Here is a 21,693-nt window from a genome sequence, read left to right as displayed (position 1 = left end):
GGGGTGGGGGCGGGGGCTCTGCTGGGCATTTTGGGGTGGGAGAAGCTGCTGGGTGCTCCTCCGGACTCCAAAATGAGGACGGGAAAGGGTGGGGAAGGTGCCAAGAAGTTCTGCAGCCTCCATGGGGTTTACTCAGGCTTAGATTACACCTGTCAGGGGAGGGGGAGGGGCGTCCAAGGCCTAACTCCAAAGCCCCTCCGCTGAACCCCAGCCCATGGCCCAGGGAGGTTAGGTACCACTCCATGGCCTGCCCTGAGATCTTTCTCCCCCTCCCACCCATCCTGCCTCCCCTCTCCCACTGCCAGCTCCCTCTGCTGCTCAGATAGTGCGAGGCCTGGAGGGACCTGGCTGGACTCCCGGCCCACAGACTGACCAGCGGCCTTTTGAGCTGGACATTTTACTGCCCTACAGATACTTTTTTATTGGGTTTTTGGTACTCTCTGTCTCCCAATTTTTTTTTTTTTCCAGTTCTAGCAAAAAGGGGCACGGTGTCTTGCCAATTGACTGACTCCCCTTGCCCCCTTGCTGCGGCCACCAGAGACACAGGGCTCTCTGAATGACGAGGTGTAATCTAATGTACCCCCTCACCCCCCAAAAACAGAGGAAAGAGCAATGCAAAGGGTGTGAGGCAGGCAGCAGGCGAGAGGTGTCTAGAGCTCAGTGTTCCTGCAGAACGGCCCCGCCCCCGCCCCCATCCACCATGCCCGAACAGAGAAGAAGCCTGCCTCCCCACCCCTGGAGCCCCTCTCCCCTCGGGGTGACGCTGGGATGAGGAGAAGGGCTGGGTTCTGATCTGCCCCTGCCTACCACCAAGGTCATGTCAGGGACTTTGAGGGGTGGAGGATGAGGGGGGTGGGCATGGCCAGGTGTGACCAGCAGGAACTGGGGGAGCTTGCCAACATTCCCCTGTGGTAGTCTTTGTGGAGATACAGGAGGTCATGGGGAGGGGTGATTCCAGGCCCAATATCTATCTACTCTTGTCTGGGGGCTGCTGGGGGGGAAAGGGGAACACCTGGAGATCATATCTACCAATTATATGGCTTGGGTGCCAGAGATTTAATTTTAAAAACAATTTGCCCCACAAAATGCCATGCTGTGAATTGATCTGAAGGGGCCTGGGGATGGGTTGCAGATAAAGGGTTCTGAAGAACACCTGGAAACTGGGGCAATCTAGAGCTCCCTCTGGCATCAGATATTGAGTCCCGATCTCTTAGTTTAGCATTTGAGAACCAGCATTAAATTATCCTCATCAGGCTCCTTCTAAAATCCTGACAACATCCTGAGTCCCTTGAAGGTGGAAGGTTCTCTCCCGCGTCTCCAGCTCTAGTATCTTCTTGCGTCATCAGGTGGGTGCCACACCATCTCACTGGGTCCTGTGCACCAGGGTTCAATTATGCTATGTTGCTAGACCAAACGGCAAAGACACCATCTTCAGCTGCTCATTCATACCTTAAAGGCTGATGATTTTAAAGAAAATCAGCAGCCAGGGAGAATGTAATTCTGAGCTACATTTTCCTTAGGGAGGTTCTGGGATTAGAGCTGCCAGCTGCATTTTAAAAAATGGACCTGGCTTTGACTTTGGGTCCTTTGAATCTCAGCAACTGACTTCAGGAGAAGGGTAAATCTGAATACTCCACCCCCTGGATCACCCAGGGTCAGTAGAAGCTGGAGATTGTGAATTGAGGGAAGAGCTAGGTTGAAGGTGGGGATTCCTTGCAACTAATTCCCAGGACTGGTTGCTCTGGCCACAGTGTAAACGCTTAGAGCTTTCAGAGCAGAACATGCTAGGTGGCTCTTCTCTTCTGCTGAGCTGGTATGTATCTGTAAGGGTAGCCTAACACCCAAACTGGGCCACTGGCACTCGCTCCATTTTTTTTTTTTTTTACCCCCTTTTGGCACTCTGGCCACAGAACTTCCTGTGGGAGTGACAGGGAGTAAGAGGAAAGATGTGGATCTGGGGAGACCACTGATCTCACTGGATTGAGACTGCAGCCAGGAAAAAATGAGACCATGGGCTGAGCTCCGAAAAGCATTAGCAAAACTTGAGCTCTGAGCAAATGTATTAATTTTTGCCCTCCAATTCTTCCCAAAGCTGTTTCCCATAAGCCAGCTTATTCAAAAGGCATATCTGTGAAATAAATGATGGGGAAACTGAGGCTCCCAAAGGGAAATGACTTGCTCAGACCATTTATTTGAACTCTGTTTCCCTGTTTTACAACAATCTCCCTTGTGATTTCTTACGTGCCACACACAACACAGGGCACCAGACAGATGAACGTTAATTTTCTCCATGGACTCCTCCCAACTATCCTGTGAGCCTGGTGCACTGGTGCTTCTTCCTGTCGTTCAGATGAGAAAATAGGGACTCCAAGCAACCAAGTGACCAGCCCAAGGTCATACAGCCAAGGAGGGGCAGAGGCAGGACTTGAATCTGGGTCTCCTCAAGTCGAAAGTCTGTGCTCGCACCACTAGTCTATACTGCCCCCAAAGTCCAGGTGGTCTTCAGAGACCCTCAGCCACCTCTCAGTTTCAATTTACTGAGACTCAGCTTTCATAAAGGAGCTGAGAGACCTCTTTCCTAAATCTTTTGGAGAGTTCTGCCTGGCAGCTCTTACTCTGGATTCAAAAGGAGACAGGAAAAATAAATCCCCTATTATTGCACCTAAAATCTTCTTGCCAACTCGGCCCTGAACTTAATCATTGGGAGTTTAGAGAAGGCAGGTGAGGGACAAGTGAGAGGAAAAGGTTACCCCAAACAGGCTACTCTGAGCTTTCAAATGTCATCTATGTTGGGTAGTCAGCTGGGAGCTAGTGGCTATAAATCTTAAATAGATAGTTTATACGGGGCTTGTTTTCTATTTGGGGTTAGAATGGGGCTCTCAAAGGCTTGCCTTTCCTCAGGGAGGGAAGAGGAGATGGGAGCGAGTGTCTCCAAAGGTTTCAAAAGTGAGAGAAACAGACAGACAGAAGGAGAGCTGAGAGAGAGAGGAAGAGCTGGGGAGGCAGAGAGAGGGAGGGAGGGGCTGTGCCCAAAGTTCCCCAGGGTTTTCCCCAGAATTCCACAGCTCTGATGCTTAGGTACTCAGAAAGTGACCATGCTGCATTGCTGAACGAAAGATGCCTGTGACTAGGCTGGGAGTCTGGGAGGAGATGGGGGAAGCAGCCAACATCATCCACAAGGTGGAGGCGTAGCACTAGGGCACAGTGACTGGCCAAGTAGTTGGCCAAAGTCTATCATGCTGCATTTTCCAATGGGTGGATCCATACTGGTACCCAGTCAGGACACAAAAAGTCATCACAACAGCTATCATTCTGAGCACTGACTATGTGCCAAGCATGCATCATTTTGGGAGGATGGTCCATTCATAGGTGGCCACTTCTCATATTTAGACATGTTGCTCTACTGAACAAGAACTCAATATGCCAGCTGTCCATTTGGCTGTGCTTCCAATGCCTGTTTCTGGGTTGTCTGGGAAGGTGGGAGGTGGTCTCATGCTGAGGCAGAAGGAAGGGAATGTGCCTGCTTAAGCTCCCTTCAAACATGGCCGCCCTGAAGAACAGAGGCATCAGTTCTGGGTAAGAGAGGTAGCTGGCCAGTCAGGTCAGACAAACTGGGCTTCTCTCCTCACACACCTCACCCAAGCTCTGACCTCCCACCATCTGTCTAAGCCACCTCCTTTGTGCTCTTGAGCCTGGGTGGTCACTTTCTGCCCCAGCATCCCAGCTGTGGGACCGCTTCCACCCTCCTGGATGGTAGTTGGGACAGGAACACTGGCTTTTAAATCACAATGCGTTTGGAGAACAACCACACAACAGCTCAGCCCAAGAAAGCGAAACCAAAGAGCACGGAGACACAAGACAGACCCAAAGACCAAACGCTTCGATGGGGGAGGGAGCAGGGTAAAGGGGCTGGGAGGGGGAAAAAAAGACGAACTGATCGGTTTTTTCCCCCAAAACGAAACCAAAAATTAATAACTAAATAAAAAGAAGAAAGAAAGAAAGAAAGAAAACAAACAAAGGAAACCAAAGGAGAAAAACGGAACGGAAGACGAGAAACACTCCAACAGAAGGCGTTGGGAATTCACCAAACCGAATCGACAAGAGTGGCATGCAGAGAAATTTTTACATTCTCCCAGCATGCATCAGGCCCAAGTTACCATGACGACGAGGAGTGCAAAAAACTTAGCAACAACATTACCAAAGGATGCATATAGGCGACCACAATGCAAGCATCGCATGTGTGCGGCCGGCCCTAGGCCGGGCTGGGCGCGGCTGAGGTTTTCGTGTCTTTCTGGGTTTTTTTTTTTTGCTCTCGCTTGGCGGTTTTTTGTTTTGTTTTGTTGGCTTTCAGCTCATTATTCGCATTCTGTCATTTTTTTTTAAAGTTCATTTTTCTATCATTTTCTGTGTGCATGTCTGCGTGTGTCCGTGTTCCTGTCTGTGTGTGTTTCATGTGTGTGTGTGTGTGTGTGTGTGACTTTCAGAATGTAAAAATGTGGGTAAAGAAAGTAAAAAAGAAAAAAACACACCAACCTTCTCGAAGCTCTGAGGGATGTAAAGGGGGTTTGATGCAGAACACAATGACATGGGGAGAAGAGAAAAAATAGGGGAGATACAGAGAGTAAAAAGAGGACTTCCCAAGGCTAAAAGCTGCAATAGTTTGTTGATTTTTTTCTTTAAACCAAAGAAAAAATTAAAATTAAAAAACAAAAAGAACAGCAACGGCCTTTTCGTCTTTCCTTGACATACACGATCTACATTTGCCTTCCACAATTTTTTTTTTTTTAATTCAATTTTGGAGCGTCTGAGGCCCAGGCAAGGATGGGAGGCCGGACCCCCTAAAGAAAGGACCACCCCTCCAGGGGGAGGGGCACTGAGGACACAGAAGGCTGGCCCCCCTCCCTGGCTGCACCCTGCTTAGAGGGCCCGCCCCCACCCTGCCCCACACTGTCCTCCTTGAGCCCTGCCAGACTGACAAACCCCCTTCCCAGGTGTTTGCAGAGAAATACAGCAGGTTAGACGAAGACCAGTCAACTGGAGTCATGGACGCGCTATAACTCACCAGAGGTGCCGTGGCAGCAGACCGGAGGTATGGCCCCTGCCCACCCGCGCCCCCGGGTCCCCAGCCCCGCCCCCCATGCCACCTCCTCCTCAGAGGCCAGCTGCAGAACCCAAGGGCGGCCAAGGTGCTGCTTCAGGGCTGGTGGGGGCTGTGTCTGGTAGAGGCGGAACTGAGGGCCTGAGGGTCTCCCAGCAAGGGAGGAGCTGCATGACGTCCCAGGTGGAGAACAGTGAGGGGCCTGGTGTGTCAAACTGGGGAAGGGAGGTGCAAAGAAGGGTGGCTTAGGATCAAGGATATGGAGCCACCCAGGGGCAGCCCTGGGGGATGAACTGGACCCCATTTCCTGGCAGGTGGAAGCTGTTTCCATCACAGATCTGACCAGAAACAGCCACGGGGACATAGGAGATGGAGGAGGCAGCAAATGAATATTTCCAAAAGGACGGAAGAGAACCAACCCAGAGATGAGATGGGGTCCACAGAGGCATCTAGGAGCAGGGGTACCTGGCACCTTCGAGGAGACACCAAGGGGCTACTCCCAGGCCCTCCTTGGGTTGGGGGGGGGGGGGTGGTGCCGGGGCAAGGACCCCCTGGGCTTCCCGGTGTGACCAAGTGGGACACTGACGAGCCTCAGCCCAAACCCTGGGACACCTGCCTACAGGAATCCTCCGCTGAGGGTGATCAGGAGAGCACCAGGCTCTGGGGACAACTGAGGCTGCAGGGCCAGCAGGGGCAGCCTCGGAGACCCCTCCCCAACTCCCAGACTGAGGGCGCTGGAAGGCGGGGTGGTGAAGCGGGTACGAGGCCACGAGTCTGGAGAAGCGAAGCGAGCACACAGCGAGGGAAGCACCGCACGACACACCACAGAAGCTGACTCGGATGGGCGGGGGTGGGCAGGGTGGGGCAGAGGCCTGCAGGCTCCCCCGGCCCTGTAGGCCCACGAGAGACCCCCTCCTTCCGGCCCTGCCCCATTCCCTCCTGCTGCCCCCATCCCAACGTCCTGCAGCTCATGGGACAGCCAGCACCAGGCACGGGGGTAGGGGCATTGAAGCTGCCCCTATTTTACAGGCAAGGAAACTGAGGTCCAGAGAGGGACACCGCCTCGCCCAAGGTCCCACAGCCACCACCCGGGGTGGGCCTGCCTGCTGGGGTCTGCAGGGGGCAGGGGAGCCCAGAGGCTGTGAGCCCGAGAAGGAAGGGGGACCGGTGGGGGCGGGGGGCCCTACCTCGCACGTAGAGGTTGGCGGGTGAGGAGTAACGCACGCCGGCGCTGTTGGTGGCCACACACTCATACTTGCCCTGGTCAGTCTCCTCGCTGCTCTCGATCTGCAGGGCTCCTGTGGGAAAAGGGGACAAGGCCTGGCCCATGAGGGGGGACCCTGGCTTGGGGGAATGGCAGGAGGGCTGTCCCAGAGTCCCATCCAGCCTGTCTCTTGGTTGGGCTGGGCCAGAGAGGCAGACAGAAAAGTTGAGCCACCCTAGAAGCCCCCACTGGGTCAGGGCCTCCCTGGCTGCCTGCCTTTCCCCACCCCAATTCTGGCCCATCCTGAACACACCGCATGCCTGGCCAATCCTCCACCCTCAGCTGGGACCTTGTGAATGACTGCCACGTTGAAGGACCAAGCTGGGGGATGGGGGGAATACGTGTCAACTTTAGGTGCATTTAGGAAAGTGCCAAATGATGCTTGCCAGGGGGAGGTGGAGGGCAGGTTGGTGGTCCCAACCTACAGCAGCCGCTCCAAAGACCCTGACATGATGTACCAAGCCTGGGAGGAAGTCTGGGGGAGAACGGATACATGTACATGTATATGGGTGAGTCCCTTTGCTGTCCACCTGGAACCATCACAACACTGTTAATCTGCTATACTCCAATAAAAAATAAAATTCAAACAAACAAACAAACAAACAAACAAGGTGCCTATTCAGGGAGCTGGTGGTCGCTTGTTCGTTTCAACCAGTGTGTAAGTGAATGGGGTCTGGGTTCTTCAAGTATGTCTGGAATCACAGGCCTCGAAGCCCACAGTGTTTGTAAATGGAGACAGCGTTGTATTTCTTCAAGGGTTTTTAGATTTCAGAACTGGGTTACCCTCTCCACGAGAGCGAAAGCAAAGGATGCTGAGAGTGATATATTGAGCTGGCCAAAAAGTTCGATTGGACTTTTTCCATACAATGTAACAGAAAAACCAGAGCAAACTTTTTGGCCAATGCAATACATCAAGTAAGTTTGAAATCAAAGGGCTGGATCCAAGCTTTCTGTACCTGAAACGAACTGAAGAATGAATTTCCCCAGACTTACAGTCATCTACATCAATCAGTCTGAGTTCATGGACCTGTTTCAAAACCATGGGTCTAGATTCAGGATCCACAGGTAAATGAATTTTCTAAGTGTGTCTGCAATCATAGACGAAGACCCAAGTCCACGGTGCTCAGAGGTTAATGGGGAGAATTTTCAAGTGTTTGAAATCGGAGGTCTAAAGGAAAACCTCTAATCTGCACAAATAAAGTTGAGGCTGAAATGCCTCCAGTGTGTTTGAAATCATAAAACTGGATTAAAGAATTTGTTGGTCATGAGTCAATAAAGAATTTGAAGAAGTGGTCAATTTTCTTAAGCAGATTTTTAAAGTTTTTTTTTTTTTTAAACGCGGACCATTTTTGAAGTCTTTATTGAATTTGCTACAATATCATTTCTGTTTTACTTTTCTGGCCATGAGGCATGTGGGATCATAGCTCCCCAACCAGGGATCAGACCCACACCCCCAGCATTGGAAGGTGAAGTCTTAACCAGTGGACCAACAGAGAAGTTCCATCTTAAGCATATTTAAAATCACAGGCCCAAATAAAGGGTCTTGGTGCCCACAAGTAAATGAAACTAGGGCAGACTACCTCCTTCAATATGTCTGAAATCACAGGCCCAGATGAAAGACTTCACTTCCCATGAACATGTGAAAACGAATGAATCTTCTTAACAGTGTTTGAAAGCGCAAGGCCATGGACACTACAGTGTTCACAGTAAATGAAAATGTGGCCAAGATTTCCCTAAAGTTATGTGAAATCACAGGTCTGGGAGAAATCTTCATTTTCACAAGTAAGTGAAGTCCACCAAACATCTCTAAGTATGTTTGAAATCATGGGCCTTGATCAAATACTTCATCACCCGTGAACAAATAAAAATGAGGCAGAGATTTTCACAGTATGTTTGAAACCAAAGGCCTGGACCCAAGTTTTCATTTTCATAAGTTAATTGAACTGACTATCTGTAAGTTTGTTAGAATCACAGGCCTGGACCCTGTAACTTGTTGGTTATGAGTAACATGAAGATGAGGGAATACCTTCAATATCAATCACAGGTGGTTGTTTTTGGTTTTTTAAACAGTTTTTTTTCTTTTTCTGATCACAGGTTTTGATTAGAGTCCCTGGTACCAGGAATCCAAAAATCCAATGCATGGTCCTAAATAAACGCCCCTTCTCAGCTTCGTCTGTAGTTGTCCCACACAAGTGGGGAGAACCCACAGATGGGGAAGTTCTCTCTAGGGGCTGTGGATTAGGGTTCCATCTCTACATAACACTTCCTACCAATCTCAAGGCTCCAGGGAAGCAGGCAGGCAGATACCACTATGGGGGCCCAGAGAGGGCATGGAACCTGCTCCAGGTCACACAGCAACTCATGGCAAAGTCAGGACCAGACTTGGACTCTTCCCTAGGGCTCCCACCCAGGCCTGTTCTAGTCTCTTCTTTGGGGCAGCTCCATAGGGCTGCCTTTGAGACTCTCTGCTCCTTCAGAGAGCTGGACCCCCACACCCCTACCACATCACCCAGATCAAAGCTTCACAGCTGGAAGGCCCTCCTCTGCACACCCACTGTACAGATGTGAAAACCAAGGCTAGAGACGGATGAGGGCTGCATACAGAGCAGTCATCAGCACTCTGGGCGGGCATGGGAGGCGCTGCACCTTCCGGAGGACATAACACCCTGTGGCCAGGTGACCTGAGGGGCCCACGTGGCCGCACTCAGCACCCAGCCACAGACGGCGACACAGACACAGAGACTGCATGGACACCGGGCAGGGTGAGGAGGAGACATGTGGAGGGGGCCTGGGGCTGGGTGGGCAGCGAGAGAGACCGTGAGTGGGCGGGTGGGTGAGCAAAGAGCCTTACCTCGGATCGGAGTGCTTTCTGAAAGGGAAGCAGAGAGAGTCAGGTGAATGTCAGAAGGCAGTCCTGGGGGGCCGCGGGGCCCCAGGGAGGCGGGGCCGGGCCACCAGCGAGGCCTGTCCACTCTGCCCCCAGGGCTGGGAGGGGGCTGAAGTAGGCAGCCCTCGGTCTATGGACCCTGCAGGCCCTGTCCAGGAAGACGAGGCAAGGCTCCCAGGAGGAGGATGGGCACTGAAGGCTTGCCAATCAGGAGGGCTTCCCATAGAAGGCGGGAAACTCTTGGGGAAGGAGGGGCTCAGTCTAGAAGCCCCTGTGGACTGGCCGGAGGGGCTTGGCTCTGCCTTAGGGAGGTGCCTGGCCTGGCCTGGCCTGGCACTGTCGGCTGCCTTCCTTCTGGGCCGAGGGCGGAAGGTCCATGACCTCCCCTCCTAGATTCCTTCTTGAGAGGGACAAGGAACAACGGGGTGGGCGGGGGGCGGGTCTTGGGAATCTTGTTAGAGATAGGGCAGAGAGAAGGGTTAGTGCCCCAGGGCTGGGCATTAATAAAGCAAAGGGAAGATGTTACAGACAGGCCAAGTAGGAGGGGCAGGGGAGGGTGGTGAAAGGGGATGGAGGGAAGAAGGAGGGCCTTGCGCATCTCTAATTTCCAAAAGGAAAAGAGGAAAAGGACTGTGTGTCTCTATGGATTCTGGAGGCTGGGACGGCTCAGGACACCAGCCATGGTGGCCCCTGGTTAGAATTCTGCATCCTTGGGAGTGATATGGGCCACCCCCCTCTCTGTGCTGATGACAGCTGATAACCCCCAATGCCACAGCAGAGGAAATACACCCCTCTCCATCTGGCCCCAGTCCATTTTGCAGAGGGGCAAACTGAGGCCCACAGGTTCCAAGAATTGTCTCACCATGAGTCAGAGGCAGGGGCCTTGAACCCAGTTCTTCGGCCTCCCAGGCTGGGGCCCTTCTAGAACTTTTAGGAGGGTCCTATATTATCTCTTAGAAAATCCCCAATCTAATGGGGCCACTCCCCTTCTTCATACAGAGGGAGGAGGGGAGAGGAGGGGGAAGGGGAATTTGCCTGAGGCTGTACTGTGGAGAGCAAAAATTCGGGTCAGTGGGAATCTAGGTCAGCTCCTGCTCGGGCTGTTTCACTAAGACTATGGTGACAGAACTCAGACAGTGAAGGACAGAACTTCCCAAGATGGCCATAACAGCCTGTGGTCACTATATTGAGAGGAAGATCACACATGGAGAGAGGGTATTAAAGGTTGTTTTGCCTTCTGCTCCGAGGAAGATGAGAAGTTACTATTGTGGGTCAGTATCAGTCATTCTCACCTTAGTAAGAATTAGCCCAGCAGTTGGATTCAGGGGCTTCAGGTTGGATGCTAGGAAAAGAGAACAAGATGCACCCAGTACTAGCCCAGACGGAACATTCCGCCTACATCTAGCCCCTAAATTTCTGTAACTTCATATTTTCCAGCAGCGTCAAGGCCCAGAAAGGGCTGGCAAGGGGGATGGGGGTGGGTATGTTATGTATGAAGCTCCAGTAAGTCCCCTGTGGTCTTGTCCTTTTTTCCTCTTTTCCTTTTAGGCTCTTCTCTCTGCAGCCCCCTGGTGCCCAGATGGGGAGGGCCAGGTGGCCGGGGGTGGGGAGACGTTAGTAGACATGCCACGTGGAGTGGGTCAGTTACCGTCACAGTGGCCGTTAGTCTGAGGGGAGGAGGTGGGGTAGGGGACACGGAGGGGGGCGTTAGTTGTCGACATGGTGAAGAAATTAAACTTACCAAAGGTTTCTGAACGTTTACAACAGAGGGACAAGAAAAGAGAACAGGAACGTTAACGGGTGGTTATACAGAAGCCTGTATCCTCTGGGGATGGGAGGGGATGTTGGAATAATAATTAGATTGATTACAACGTGTTTTTTTTCAGCTGCGCCATGTGGCTTGTGGGATCTCAAGTTTCCCGACCAGGGATCAAACTTGCATCCCCTGCAGCAGAAGCTCAGAGTCTTAACCACTGGACCACCGGGCAAGCCCCTTGATTATGATTTTTAAAGCAGCTGATGTTCACTGAGCTCCTGGTAGGGCCAAGCAGCCTGTCAGGGGCCCCTGACAGTGACGCGAGGGAGCAGGCACGTTTCATGAGGACACTGAGACCCGGAGAGGAGGACATGCCCAGGTGATCAGGCACCTAGGTCCACACTCAATCATTTCATTATATTGGTGGGACAATGGTGGAAACCAGCAGAGAAGCAACTGGGTTCCCAAGGCTGCCACCACTAATCCAGCTGAACCCCCCAAGCTGCAAATATCCTCAGACAGGTCAGCACCAAGAAGGTTACATCTCTTCCAGGGAAAGGCCCACGTCTCTCCAGGGAAGAAATTCTGGGCTTAACATCTGCACTTTTGGAGGTTTTGGGTCTTTGTTGGGGGGAGCAGAAAGTAGGAAATGAGCAAGTGGGACTCCTCGGAAGACGAGGCTGGGCAGTGAATGGCGGGGGAGGTACACCGAGAGTGATGGAGAGGCTTTCGGGCGAGACTGGCTCCAGGGTGGGGGCCCTCAGAGAAGAGGGAAAGAGAAAAAGGGAGTACACCCACACGTGTCTTCAGAATGGACCAAAGCATGCAGGAGTGCCCGGGGGCACATCCTCACCATGCACATGTCTGTGTACACAAGGACCAGCCTGAGGCATGCACATGGGAGGGACTGTCACGCAGACACACGTGTGGCTGAGATGCACGTGGACAAATTTTGCTCTAGGAGGGGGAGGCAACCTGTGTGCCGATGGCATGGCCTACATGTTAAGTCAGGACACGTGGGGAGCCTGGACACACACACAGAGGTTCGTGAAGCAGTGTAACAACAGACACAATGCACACAGAGCTCCCCAGACAGACGGGCTCACAGACGGGGGCATGGGGCTGCTGTGCTGAGACACAACTGTAGAAATGCCCAGCCCCAAGGCGGCCCAGGCCCTGTGCTCCGTCCCAAGGGCCCCTTAGCCTGGGTGAACCAACTAGTGCCCCATCACATCCTTACTGCCTGGCTCAGAGATGCTCTCTCCCTGCAGCCCTCTGTGGCTCCCCATTACACTCCCTGTCTGTGCCCTTATCTCCTCTGGAGATGCTCACTGCTTCAGCACCAGAAACACTCTCTAGCCTTTGCTTTATGCTCGCCTCTGCTCCTACCTGTCTGGACCTCACTACATCCTCACAGGACACGTCCACTGTTTCAGCTCAGAACACACTCTTCCCCTGCCAGCTTCCATGGTTCCCCAGTACCTCCACTGTGCTGTTACACAGCCAGTGCTCAGATGCTGAAGATGGCCTTCCTTCAACACCCTCCACAGTTCCCCATCACCTTTGCCTGTCTGTCCCCCACTGCGTCCCCAATGCAGGGGCTCAGGAGATACCTATCCTCCTCTGGCTTTCCATTACCTGCAACTCTATGTCCATTAGGACCCCACTGCTTGGCTCCTGGGGACACTCTGCCCCCATGGTCTCAGCAGCCCCCATCACTGTGCATATCTGAGTCAGCTAGGGCTCCACTCCGGCACTGAGGAACTCGCCCCCTAGCACCCACCATAGCTCCCCATTACCCCTTGTCAGTCTGCACCTTTTAACATCCCCATTGATTCAGCTCCAAAGACACCCTCTCTCCCCTCCATGGCTGCACATCAGCGCTGCCTTTCTCTGCTCCCTCAGTCCCCAGGGCGCGGGCCCTGAGATGCTGCCCTCCCCCCACCACCCTCCTGGCCCCCTGCACTCACCCGATCGCAGCTGCTTGATGCGCCCATTGCTGGCGCTGGGGTCCACGGGCAGGAAGTCCTTGAACCAGGTGATCTCAGGGTCCGGGTTACCACTGGCAGCACAGAGCATCGTGGCCGTCCGCGTCCGCTCCACCACCTTCAGCTGGGGGCCCATGTCGATGTTGGGGAAACCGGGGGGCAGCTGGTCCTCTGGGGGGGGGACGGGTGATGGGGAAAACAGCAGGGATCCAGTTACTGCACAGCTGTCCCTCCAGGGTGGGGCTTGGGGATGGGCCCTGGGGCCAGCCCTTGCCTGGCCAGGTAATCTCCTGTAGCCTGTTTCCTCCTCTGTCTGTGGGAAACTGCGGGAAATGTTGGGAGGACATCAGGCTAGACCAGTGTCTCTGATCTGGGCCAATCCTGCCCCAGGGGACACTGAGCCACGTCTGGGGATGTCCATGGCTGTCATTCTCGGGATCAAGTAGGTGGGGGCCAGGGATGCTGCTCCACCCCTCACAGTGCCCAGAACGGCCCTGATGTCAACAGTGCTTAAGTTACAGAGCCCTTGGGTTACGTCACAGCAGCCCGAGGGAGCTTTTCGAAATGGAAACAGGGCCACACCACTCTGTGTCGCCTGCCCCGCTGTAGTCTCCTCCAACCTCTGGAGGAACCCAGGCTCCTTGCCTGGCACTGGCCCCCAGTGGCCTCGGCAGCCCCATCTCGGGCCAGCCTCACTCTTCTCACTCTCTCCATACAGCCACACCAGCCACCTTGGTCCCCCAAAGTCATCAGGCCCCCTCCAGCATCACCTTGGGCAAAGCTCGCAGTCACAAGTTATAAACACCCTGGGAAATCCCCTGGTGGACCAGAGGTTAAGGCTCTCTGCTTCCACTGCAAAGGGTATGGGTTCCTTCCCTGATCAGGGAACTAAGATCCCATGTGCTGGCGGTGTGGTCAAAAACTAATAATAAAAAGTAAAACCCTCCCATACTCTAGAACATCCAAACATCGAACTCCATAGATCACAACGCATCTGTCTCTGCCGTGTCCTTACCACCCCATGTAGGTCCTGGCACACAGTAGGTGCTCAATAAATAAGCGAGCGACTCAGCCTCAGTTACTGCCAACCTGTGAGAGGCACGCCTCCTGGCCTCGGTCTCCCTGTTCACTGTTCAGCCTCCCTGTTCAGCCTCCAGATGAAGGTAGTGGGGGGAGAAAATCTCTCTCCCTGGAGACTTGGTGCCCATGTTCTAGTGACGGGTAAGAATGTGGTTCTCTTGGCACATACACACTACTACATATAAAACAGGCAACGAATAGGACCTACTGGACAGTACAGGGAACCCCACTCAGTACTCTATAATGGGATATATGGGGAGAGAATCTGAAGAAGCGTAGATATATGCATTTGTACAACAGACTCACTTTGCTGGGTTTTAGCATGCATGTGTGTTTAGTCACGTCTGGCTCTGCAACCCCATGGACTGTAGCCTGCCAGGCTCTTCCATTCATGGGATTCTCCAGGCAAGAATACTGGAATGGGCTGCCATTCCCTCCTCCAGGGGATCTTCCCGACCCAGAGACTGAACCTGTGCCTTCTGTGTCGGCAGGAGAATTCTTTACTGCTGTGCCACCTGAAACCGAGGTGACAAGCCGGGTGGCCCCCGTCTGTGTAATCTGCATGTTGCGCCAGGGGCTCCGCGGCCTGACTCAGTTGGAACTGGCACCAGGGAGGGGGGATGAGGCTTCAGGGCCCCCTGGCAGGTCCCGCCCCTTCCTGTACACTTTGCCCTCCCCTCTTCAGCATCTGGACTCCTGGATCCTTTTGCTCTGACCCCTAACACCGCAGCTCCAGTCTGGCCTCACATTCACAAAGGGTTCACATCCATATCCATGGACAAAGGGTTCCCTGGGGTGGGGCATACCTCCTCAGCTACAGTTAAAATACCCACCATCCCCTGGTTATGGGCTGAAATGCACCCCACCTGCATTCACAGGTTGAAACCCTATGAATAGGGTGGATGGCATCACCGACTCAAGGGACGTGAGTTTGAGCAAGCTCCAGGAGTTGGTGAAGGACAGGGAAGCCTGGCATGCTGCAGTCCATGGGGTTGGCAACAGTCAGATACCACTTAGCAACTGAACAACAATTCATAGGTTGAAACCCTAATACCCAGGACCTCAGAATTAGACTCTATTTAGAGATAAGGAGTTTACAGAGATCATTAAGTCAAAGGCGGTACTAGTGCGACTCTAATCCAACAGGACTGGTGTCCCCCTAAGAAGAGGAGATTAAAACCCAGGTACACACACACAGCAGAGCTCATATAAAGATGGAGGAGAAGACGGCTGTCTTTGAGCCAAAGAGAGAGGCCTTGGAAGAAACCAACCCTGCCGACACCTTGATCTCGGACCTCCAGCCTCCAGGACTGTGAACAAAAACATGTGAAGTAAGCCACCCAGATGGTGGTACTTCGTTAGAGCAGCCCTAGCAAACTAACACAGTCCCCGCCCCACCCCAATGAACAAGTGATATAGTGACAAGTGACAAGAAAGTGACTGCATACAGGGCTGATGAGACAGAAGACACAGGCCTGCTTGTCTGTGGCAGGCAGAAATGTGTGTTGGTCCAGCAGAACCAGGGGTGGGGGTGACTTGGCATCACCCACCTGAGACCCCTAAGCCTGTACACCAAGGAAGAAGGCAGGGGTATTCCGAAGGTGCCAACACTAACAGCAAAAGGCTGGCGACGATCTAAATGTTTGTCAACAGAGCTTCATTATACATAGGCCAGGCCATCCACAGGGCAGGTCCCCCAAACAGCAGAAGGAATCACCTACCAGATTCAGAACAAAGTCCAAGATGCACTGCTAATTGGACAAAGTGAAAGATGTGTAGACCAAGGATTGAAAACTATGGCCCTTGAGTCAAATCTGGCCCCCTGCTTATTTTTGTTGATAAAGTTTTATTGGCACACAGCCACACCCACTGGTTTCCTCATCATCCCCAGCAGCTGGCCCGAACTGAGAAGTTGCAACAAAGACTCTCTAGCCTGCAGGGTCAAAAATATTTACTCTCTGGCATTTTACAGGAGAAGCTTGCCACTTCCTGGTATAGACAAAGCTGCTATTTGCGTAAAAAGGAAATAACACTCATGTATTTGATTACAGATGCCCAGGAGGGAAACAAGGTATGGTGGGGTTACTGGGGGATGGACAGGGGACTGGGAAGAGGTAGGCAAGAAGACACCATGTGGGGAGAGAACAGGGACCCAGGTACTTGGAGGGTGCAGTAAGCCAAGGCCAGGTGAGGGAGAGGTGGGCAGGGACACCATCACCCCATGTCCGCAGTTAAACAACAGAGCTGCGGTTCCTGTCCAGGCAGGAGTCGCTTCATAGAAGAAAACAGCGTAAGTTCCAAATCCTGAGCACTAAGTACGTACCAGGCAATGTTAGGTAATTTCCTATATCTGCCTCTGAGAAGGGATCCATTTCACAGAGGGGAAAACTGAGGTTCAAACACTGGGCACACCTGCTCTGAGTCATACAGTCTGGTCTCAACAAGGCTAGACTTCGAATCCAGGCTGGGTTAAATCTGGAGGAAGCTGGATGGAGCCAGTGACTGCAGAACCCCCAAGCCGGGCCTGGACTTGCCGGGTCAGAGCCGCTGGATCCTGGCTGAGCTGTTTCACACCCAGTTCCTTTTTCCTGGGCCCGGAGGCCTGGACCACCTCACTGCATGGTCCTGATTGGCTACTGATGACGTCACGGGAGGTTCGGGCCAAGATAACCAGGCCTCAATTCTAGGTGCTCAAAGCTGGCCTAGACATGCTGGAGGCTGGGGCTGCCAGGGTCCCTCTGTGCTGACGTTTCCTGCGTGTGTGCACACGGGTGTGCATGTGTGCTCACCCACACCCCACGTGTGTCCACACGTGAGCACTTCCTCGGTGCGTGCTGCCCCGCGGGGGAGGGGCGTGTGTGCCTGTGGGCGGCAGTCAGCCAGGGTGGGGGGTAGGCTGCGGCCGCCTGACGTTACCAAGAGCTCCTAATTAAACAAAAATGTTCATCGAGTACCACATTGTGCTGGATTCCTCGGAGTTTAATTAAAACAACAGCGTGAGAGGCGTGCGTAGCGTCCACAATCAGATGGCAGCGGGGGAAGAGAGGTTGGGGGGAGGGCTGGGCCCAGCATCCCAGACCTTCCCGCTCGGCTGGGGGTCCCTGGGGCTCAAAGGAGACAGGGGGACAGGCGCTCCAGGTCAAACGCTCTGGGCTGAGCGCCCAGCCCAAGCAGCACGTCTGTTGAGGCGGCCTGAGAACAGAGAGATGCTGAGGGCCGAGATGGGGGGCAGGGAGCGGAGATGTGTCTTTCCCAGACTCCCAGAGACTGGGCAGTTAATAGATTCACAGCGTGTCCTTTTAACTCTCTGAGCGCTTACAATGGAGGCTGGCACGCGGGGCGGGGGGCGGGGTGGGGGGGGGGGGGCGGGCGGTGTGTGTACAGCGGGAGCCGGGCTGTTCCGTCTGTGCCCGGGGAAAGGTCAGGGCAAAAATATCTGCTGGGAAGAGGCGGGGCGGGCTGGGGCAGGCGGACTCCTCCCCTCCCCTCCCCTTTCCTCCATCCCCTGGCAGGACCAGCTCCAGGCCCCACACACAATGAAACTATGGGGCCCCTTGTTCAAAAATTACTAGGAATTTCCAGGCGGTAACAGACGAAGGCGGGCACACATCAGGGTCTGGGATCAAGTGGCCCTGTGGCCAATATGACATTTCCTCCCAGGGCTCCAAGCTGCCAGGGAGGACACTGGGTGACTCCCAACCTGGGAGCCACATGTGAGGACCACCTGCCCCCTAATGGCTGGCAGTGACTTGTACTTTTTTTCCTTTGGGCCACGTGGCATACCAGGATCTTAGTTCCCTGACCAGGAATCGAACCTGTGCCCCCTACAGCTGAAGTGCAAATTCTTAACCACTAGACTGCCAGGGACGTCTCGAGTGGCTTTTAGTTAGAGATCAGAGAGGGTCAGGGTGGCGCTGCAGCTAACAGGCAGAACCCACCCCACAGCTGCACAATGGCTGATGGCAGCTGTCCTGTCACAACCGGAACAACAACAACGACAGCAGTAATATCAGATAGGTAGCACCAACCAAATGCTTGTTCCTCACACAGCACCGTTAGTCCCTGACTTGCTTTGCCCACTTCTGTGGTTCGTGAAACAATCCCTTGTGGTGAACATCATTATTATTACACTTTGGAGGTGAGGGAACTGCAGCTCAGAGAGGTTCATTAACTTGCCCGAGGTCACAAAGCTACAGAATGGCAGTGCCAGGATGTGAACTCAAGTTGCAGGCCCCTGGGTTAAATTAATCACTTTGCAAGGAAGAAGGCAGTTGGGAGCAGCTGGTGGGCAGGTGGGAGGTGAGTTTGCAGCAAGACTGTCTGAATGATGCTGTATTACAATAAGGAAGCCATTTCCTGGTGCCCCAGCCTACCAAGGCCAGCAGGCAGTCCACAGGAAGGATGCATGGGAATGTGTGTGGAGGTGTGGTTAGCTGCTTCTGCCTAGCCAGCTGCTATTTCTCCTTTGTTTCTTTGGGGAGACCACCCCTTATTGACTCTGTCTACATGGGCTGACCCACTCTTGACTTCAGGGAAAACTCTGCTAATCAGAGTATTTCTTTCTCCAACCACAGTGACAAGCTCAGGGATGGTCATCTGATCTAAGGTGGGTCAATGAACAGTCCTCGGTCACTTAGCCCCCTCTTCTGTGTACAGGCCCCAGAGTCTGGAGCTAATGGGGAGATCTCACTGAGAATACAGTTGATAGGGAACAGAACACCCAGAGTCTGAAGATGAACCCTGAGAGCATGAGTATGAGGTATGAGTTCCTGGATCCAGCTGAACCTGAAGCTGTTATAATCCACAAACATTTTAATTACATGAACAGATGAATTCTCCGTTTGAGCTGGATGCATCTTTTGTGCTAGTCCCTTAACAGGCTGCTCTTCTTTTCTGCAAAAGCTCAATAAATTCCTACCAGAAGGCTCTAAGACCCAGTGGTATTATAGGCTAAAAAAAGGAGATCAAAGTTCCCCACAAGTGAAAATCCAAAGCAAGACTTTCAGGGATCCCTTTGGTATCTGTCCCCAAAACCAGGCCCCAGGGCCTCCTCCACACACCCTGGGGAGCCCGATACCTCGGAGGACAGTGAGCTTGGCATGGACGGTGATCTCCCCGACTGAGTTCTGGGCCACACACTCATATACATTCTCATCTCGGGGTGTCCGGAGTGGCTGGATCCTCAGCACGGCCCCTGCACTCCCATCGAACTCGATCGTCTGTCGCAGGCAGGGGAGAAAGGTCAGGGTGAGGCTGGAGTCCCAGGGGTGATCAGGAGAGGAGCTGGGGGCTATACGCACGTGTGTGTGTAGGCCTTGCACAGATACTGGAGGCAGAAAACTGGGTCTCTACAAGCCAAGGGTACTGTGTGTACATGGGTTCGTGACACACGCATGGAAGTCTGGGGACAGGCATGCAAAATGTGGAAACGTGTATGTCTGACTATGAACATGGGCACAGGGTTACAAATTCCCTTCTGTGAGATAAAGGTCCAGAGAGGCAGGGCATTGCTTGAGGCCACACAGCACAAAGGTGGCAGAACAAGCGAGCCTGGCAGAGCCCTCACAGAGCACGTGTCTCCCTGCACCTGCCAGGGAGGTGGTGGAAGAAGAGAAGGGTCCCGATGGAGAGGGAGCCAGCTCCACGTAGGAATGTTCCTCATGGTCGGGGTGCGGTGGGGGGGGTGGGGCTGGCCCTGGGCTGTGTCCCCTCCCTTTCCCAGCCACTCACCTCAAAGCGCTGTGAATTGACCTTCTTGCCCTTCTTGTTCCAGGTCACCCGCGGCTTGGGATCACCCGTGGCCTGACACACAAAGGAGGCCACGCCCCCTGACACACCAATCTGGTCCTTGGGTTCTTTGATGAACCTGGGGGGCTCTGGGGAGAGAAGAGGAAGAGGGGCTCTGGTGGGCCTGGGCATGTGACCAGGACCCCATGGGGCCAGGTAAACGTGCCCTCCAGCACGCCTGGCCACAGAGGTACCATGTGGGCCCGACATGAGGGCTGGAGAGGACGAAGGAGAAATGGTGCTGCTGCTCGCCTTCCGTGGCTCCCCTGGGCCTGCCCAGCACCCCCACCTCCCCGCTTCTGGATACAACAGCCACACACACTCACACATGGACGCAGCCTCTCAGATGTAGTGCCACAAAGAAAGGTGGCAGGGGAGACCCCCAAGAATCTAGGGTTCCCAAATTCAGCCCTCAGTAGTGACCAGCCAAACCCTGGAGGGTCCTTGGTCCTAAAATGGCTTGGGAAGAGATAACTTGGTCTAATCCCCTGATGGCACATGTGGGGAAACTGAGGCACTGAACAGGGAAGCGGGGGTGGGTGGGGGGTGGTGACCAAGAGACCCGAGGTCAGAACAAGCGCTCGAACCCAAGGCCCCAGCCTCTTCATCCGTGAGAGGTGTCCAAACACAAAGGGTCAGAGAAGGCAGCCAAGGCTCAGAACAGGTGCCAGCCACTAGAGCAAATGCTTATTGAGCACCTACTGTATGCAGATGTGTACACTCAGAAACATCCAGTTCTTCTGGCAGGGATTTCCCTGGTGGTCTAGTGGTTAAGACTCCAAGCTTCCAATGCAGGGGGTATGGGTTTGACCCCTGGTTAGGGAACTAGTATCCCACATGCTGTGTAGTAGAGCCCCCCTCAAAAAAAAATTCTTCTGACAGCGCTGGGTGGGCAGAGCCACTATAATCCTTATCTCACAGTACACACACAGCCAGCCAGGGGCTGAGCAGGGATTTGAATGGGGCTGGTCCTGCGCCCACATCCTCTGTCCCTCATGATGATGTGATGTGCTAAACTCTTCCCAGGTAAGTCTCAAGTGGGAGTTAGGATGTCTTTTATACCTAGACAGCTGCAAGTCTGGACCTCACACTGGCTATAGCACCTGGTGAGAGCTCATTAACATTGTTCTCTTTTTTTTATGGACTTTTCACAGTAACCTTTGAATTGCCCAAAGGGATCCTGGATTTCCAGCCACAGTAAAGCTACAAGATATCCCATAAAATGAATTCAGTTATTTCTGAGAGTTTTGCCAACAGATTTAAGGGCTGCAATGTGCCTAGAAGGTCCTGAAGGAAACAACCCATCTATCCAACAAAAGGGGATTATTAGATGAATACAGCCACCCAGAAGTGGAATATTATGCAGCTGTAAAAAGGGACAAGGATACTTCTGTAATGAGCTACTCGGGAAGGAATGTAAGATACCCTACAAAATGGACAAAAAATGAGGAGTAAAATGTGTAGTGAGTGTTATTTGTATGATGAGAAAACTGAAAATGGGTAAAGTGTGTGTGTGTGTGTGTGTGTGTGTGTGTATGAGTGTGTACAGAAACAACACCTTCCTCTGAGAGGAGAAAGCAGGTAGCCAGACTCAGGGGAAGGGAGGCTTCACACCCTGGTACCTTTATTAGACTCAGAAGTATTTGCAGTAAATTGCAATTATTATTTCTGTAAGGTCTGACTAGAAAGGTGAGTAGATGGAAGAAATATATTAAGTAAAAGTTTGGGATCTGAGGCACAGAGGATCAATAACTCCAGCCTGAGCAACAATTGGGCCTAATAGGTTCATCTAGAAAGTTTTGGCTACTCGGGAGTGCTGAGAAGTTCAAGAAG

General features: G+C 53.1%; 1 protein-coding gene across 7 annotated transcripts in view; it reads right to left on the bottom strand.

Moving 5' to 3' along the window:
• PTPRS (protein tyrosine phosphatase receptor type S) overlaps positions 1-21,693 on the bottom strand; it is a 110,422-nt gene that overhangs the window by 38,668 nt on the left and 50,061 nt on the right. For all 7 annotated transcript variants that reach the window (XM_060416308.1, XM_027969824.3, XM_027969827.3 and 4 more), the window contains exons 3-6: positions 19,804-19,949; positions 19,151-19,292; positions 12,976-13,164; positions 6,286-6,396 (exon numbers count right to left, since the gene is read on the bottom strand). In XM_060416308.1, the coding sequence (XP_060272291.1) occupies positions 6,286-6,396; positions 12,976-13,164; positions 19,151-19,292; positions 19,804-19,949 (588 nt within the window). The remainder of the gene's footprint in view (positions 1-6,285; positions 6,397-12,975; positions 13,165-19,150; positions 19,293-19,803; positions 19,950-21,693) is intronic.

Source organism: Ovis aries, chromosome 5 (genome assembly GCF_016772045.2).
Source record: "Ovis aries strain OAR_USU_Benz2616 breed Rambouillet chromosome 5, ARS-UI_Ramb_v3.0, whole genome shotgun sequence".
In the NCBI taxonomy this organism is placed as follows: domain Eukaryota; kingdom Metazoa; phylum Chordata; class Mammalia; order Artiodactyla; family Bovidae; genus Ovis; species Ovis aries.
This window is presented reverse-complemented; position numbering and strand designations above follow the sequence as displayed.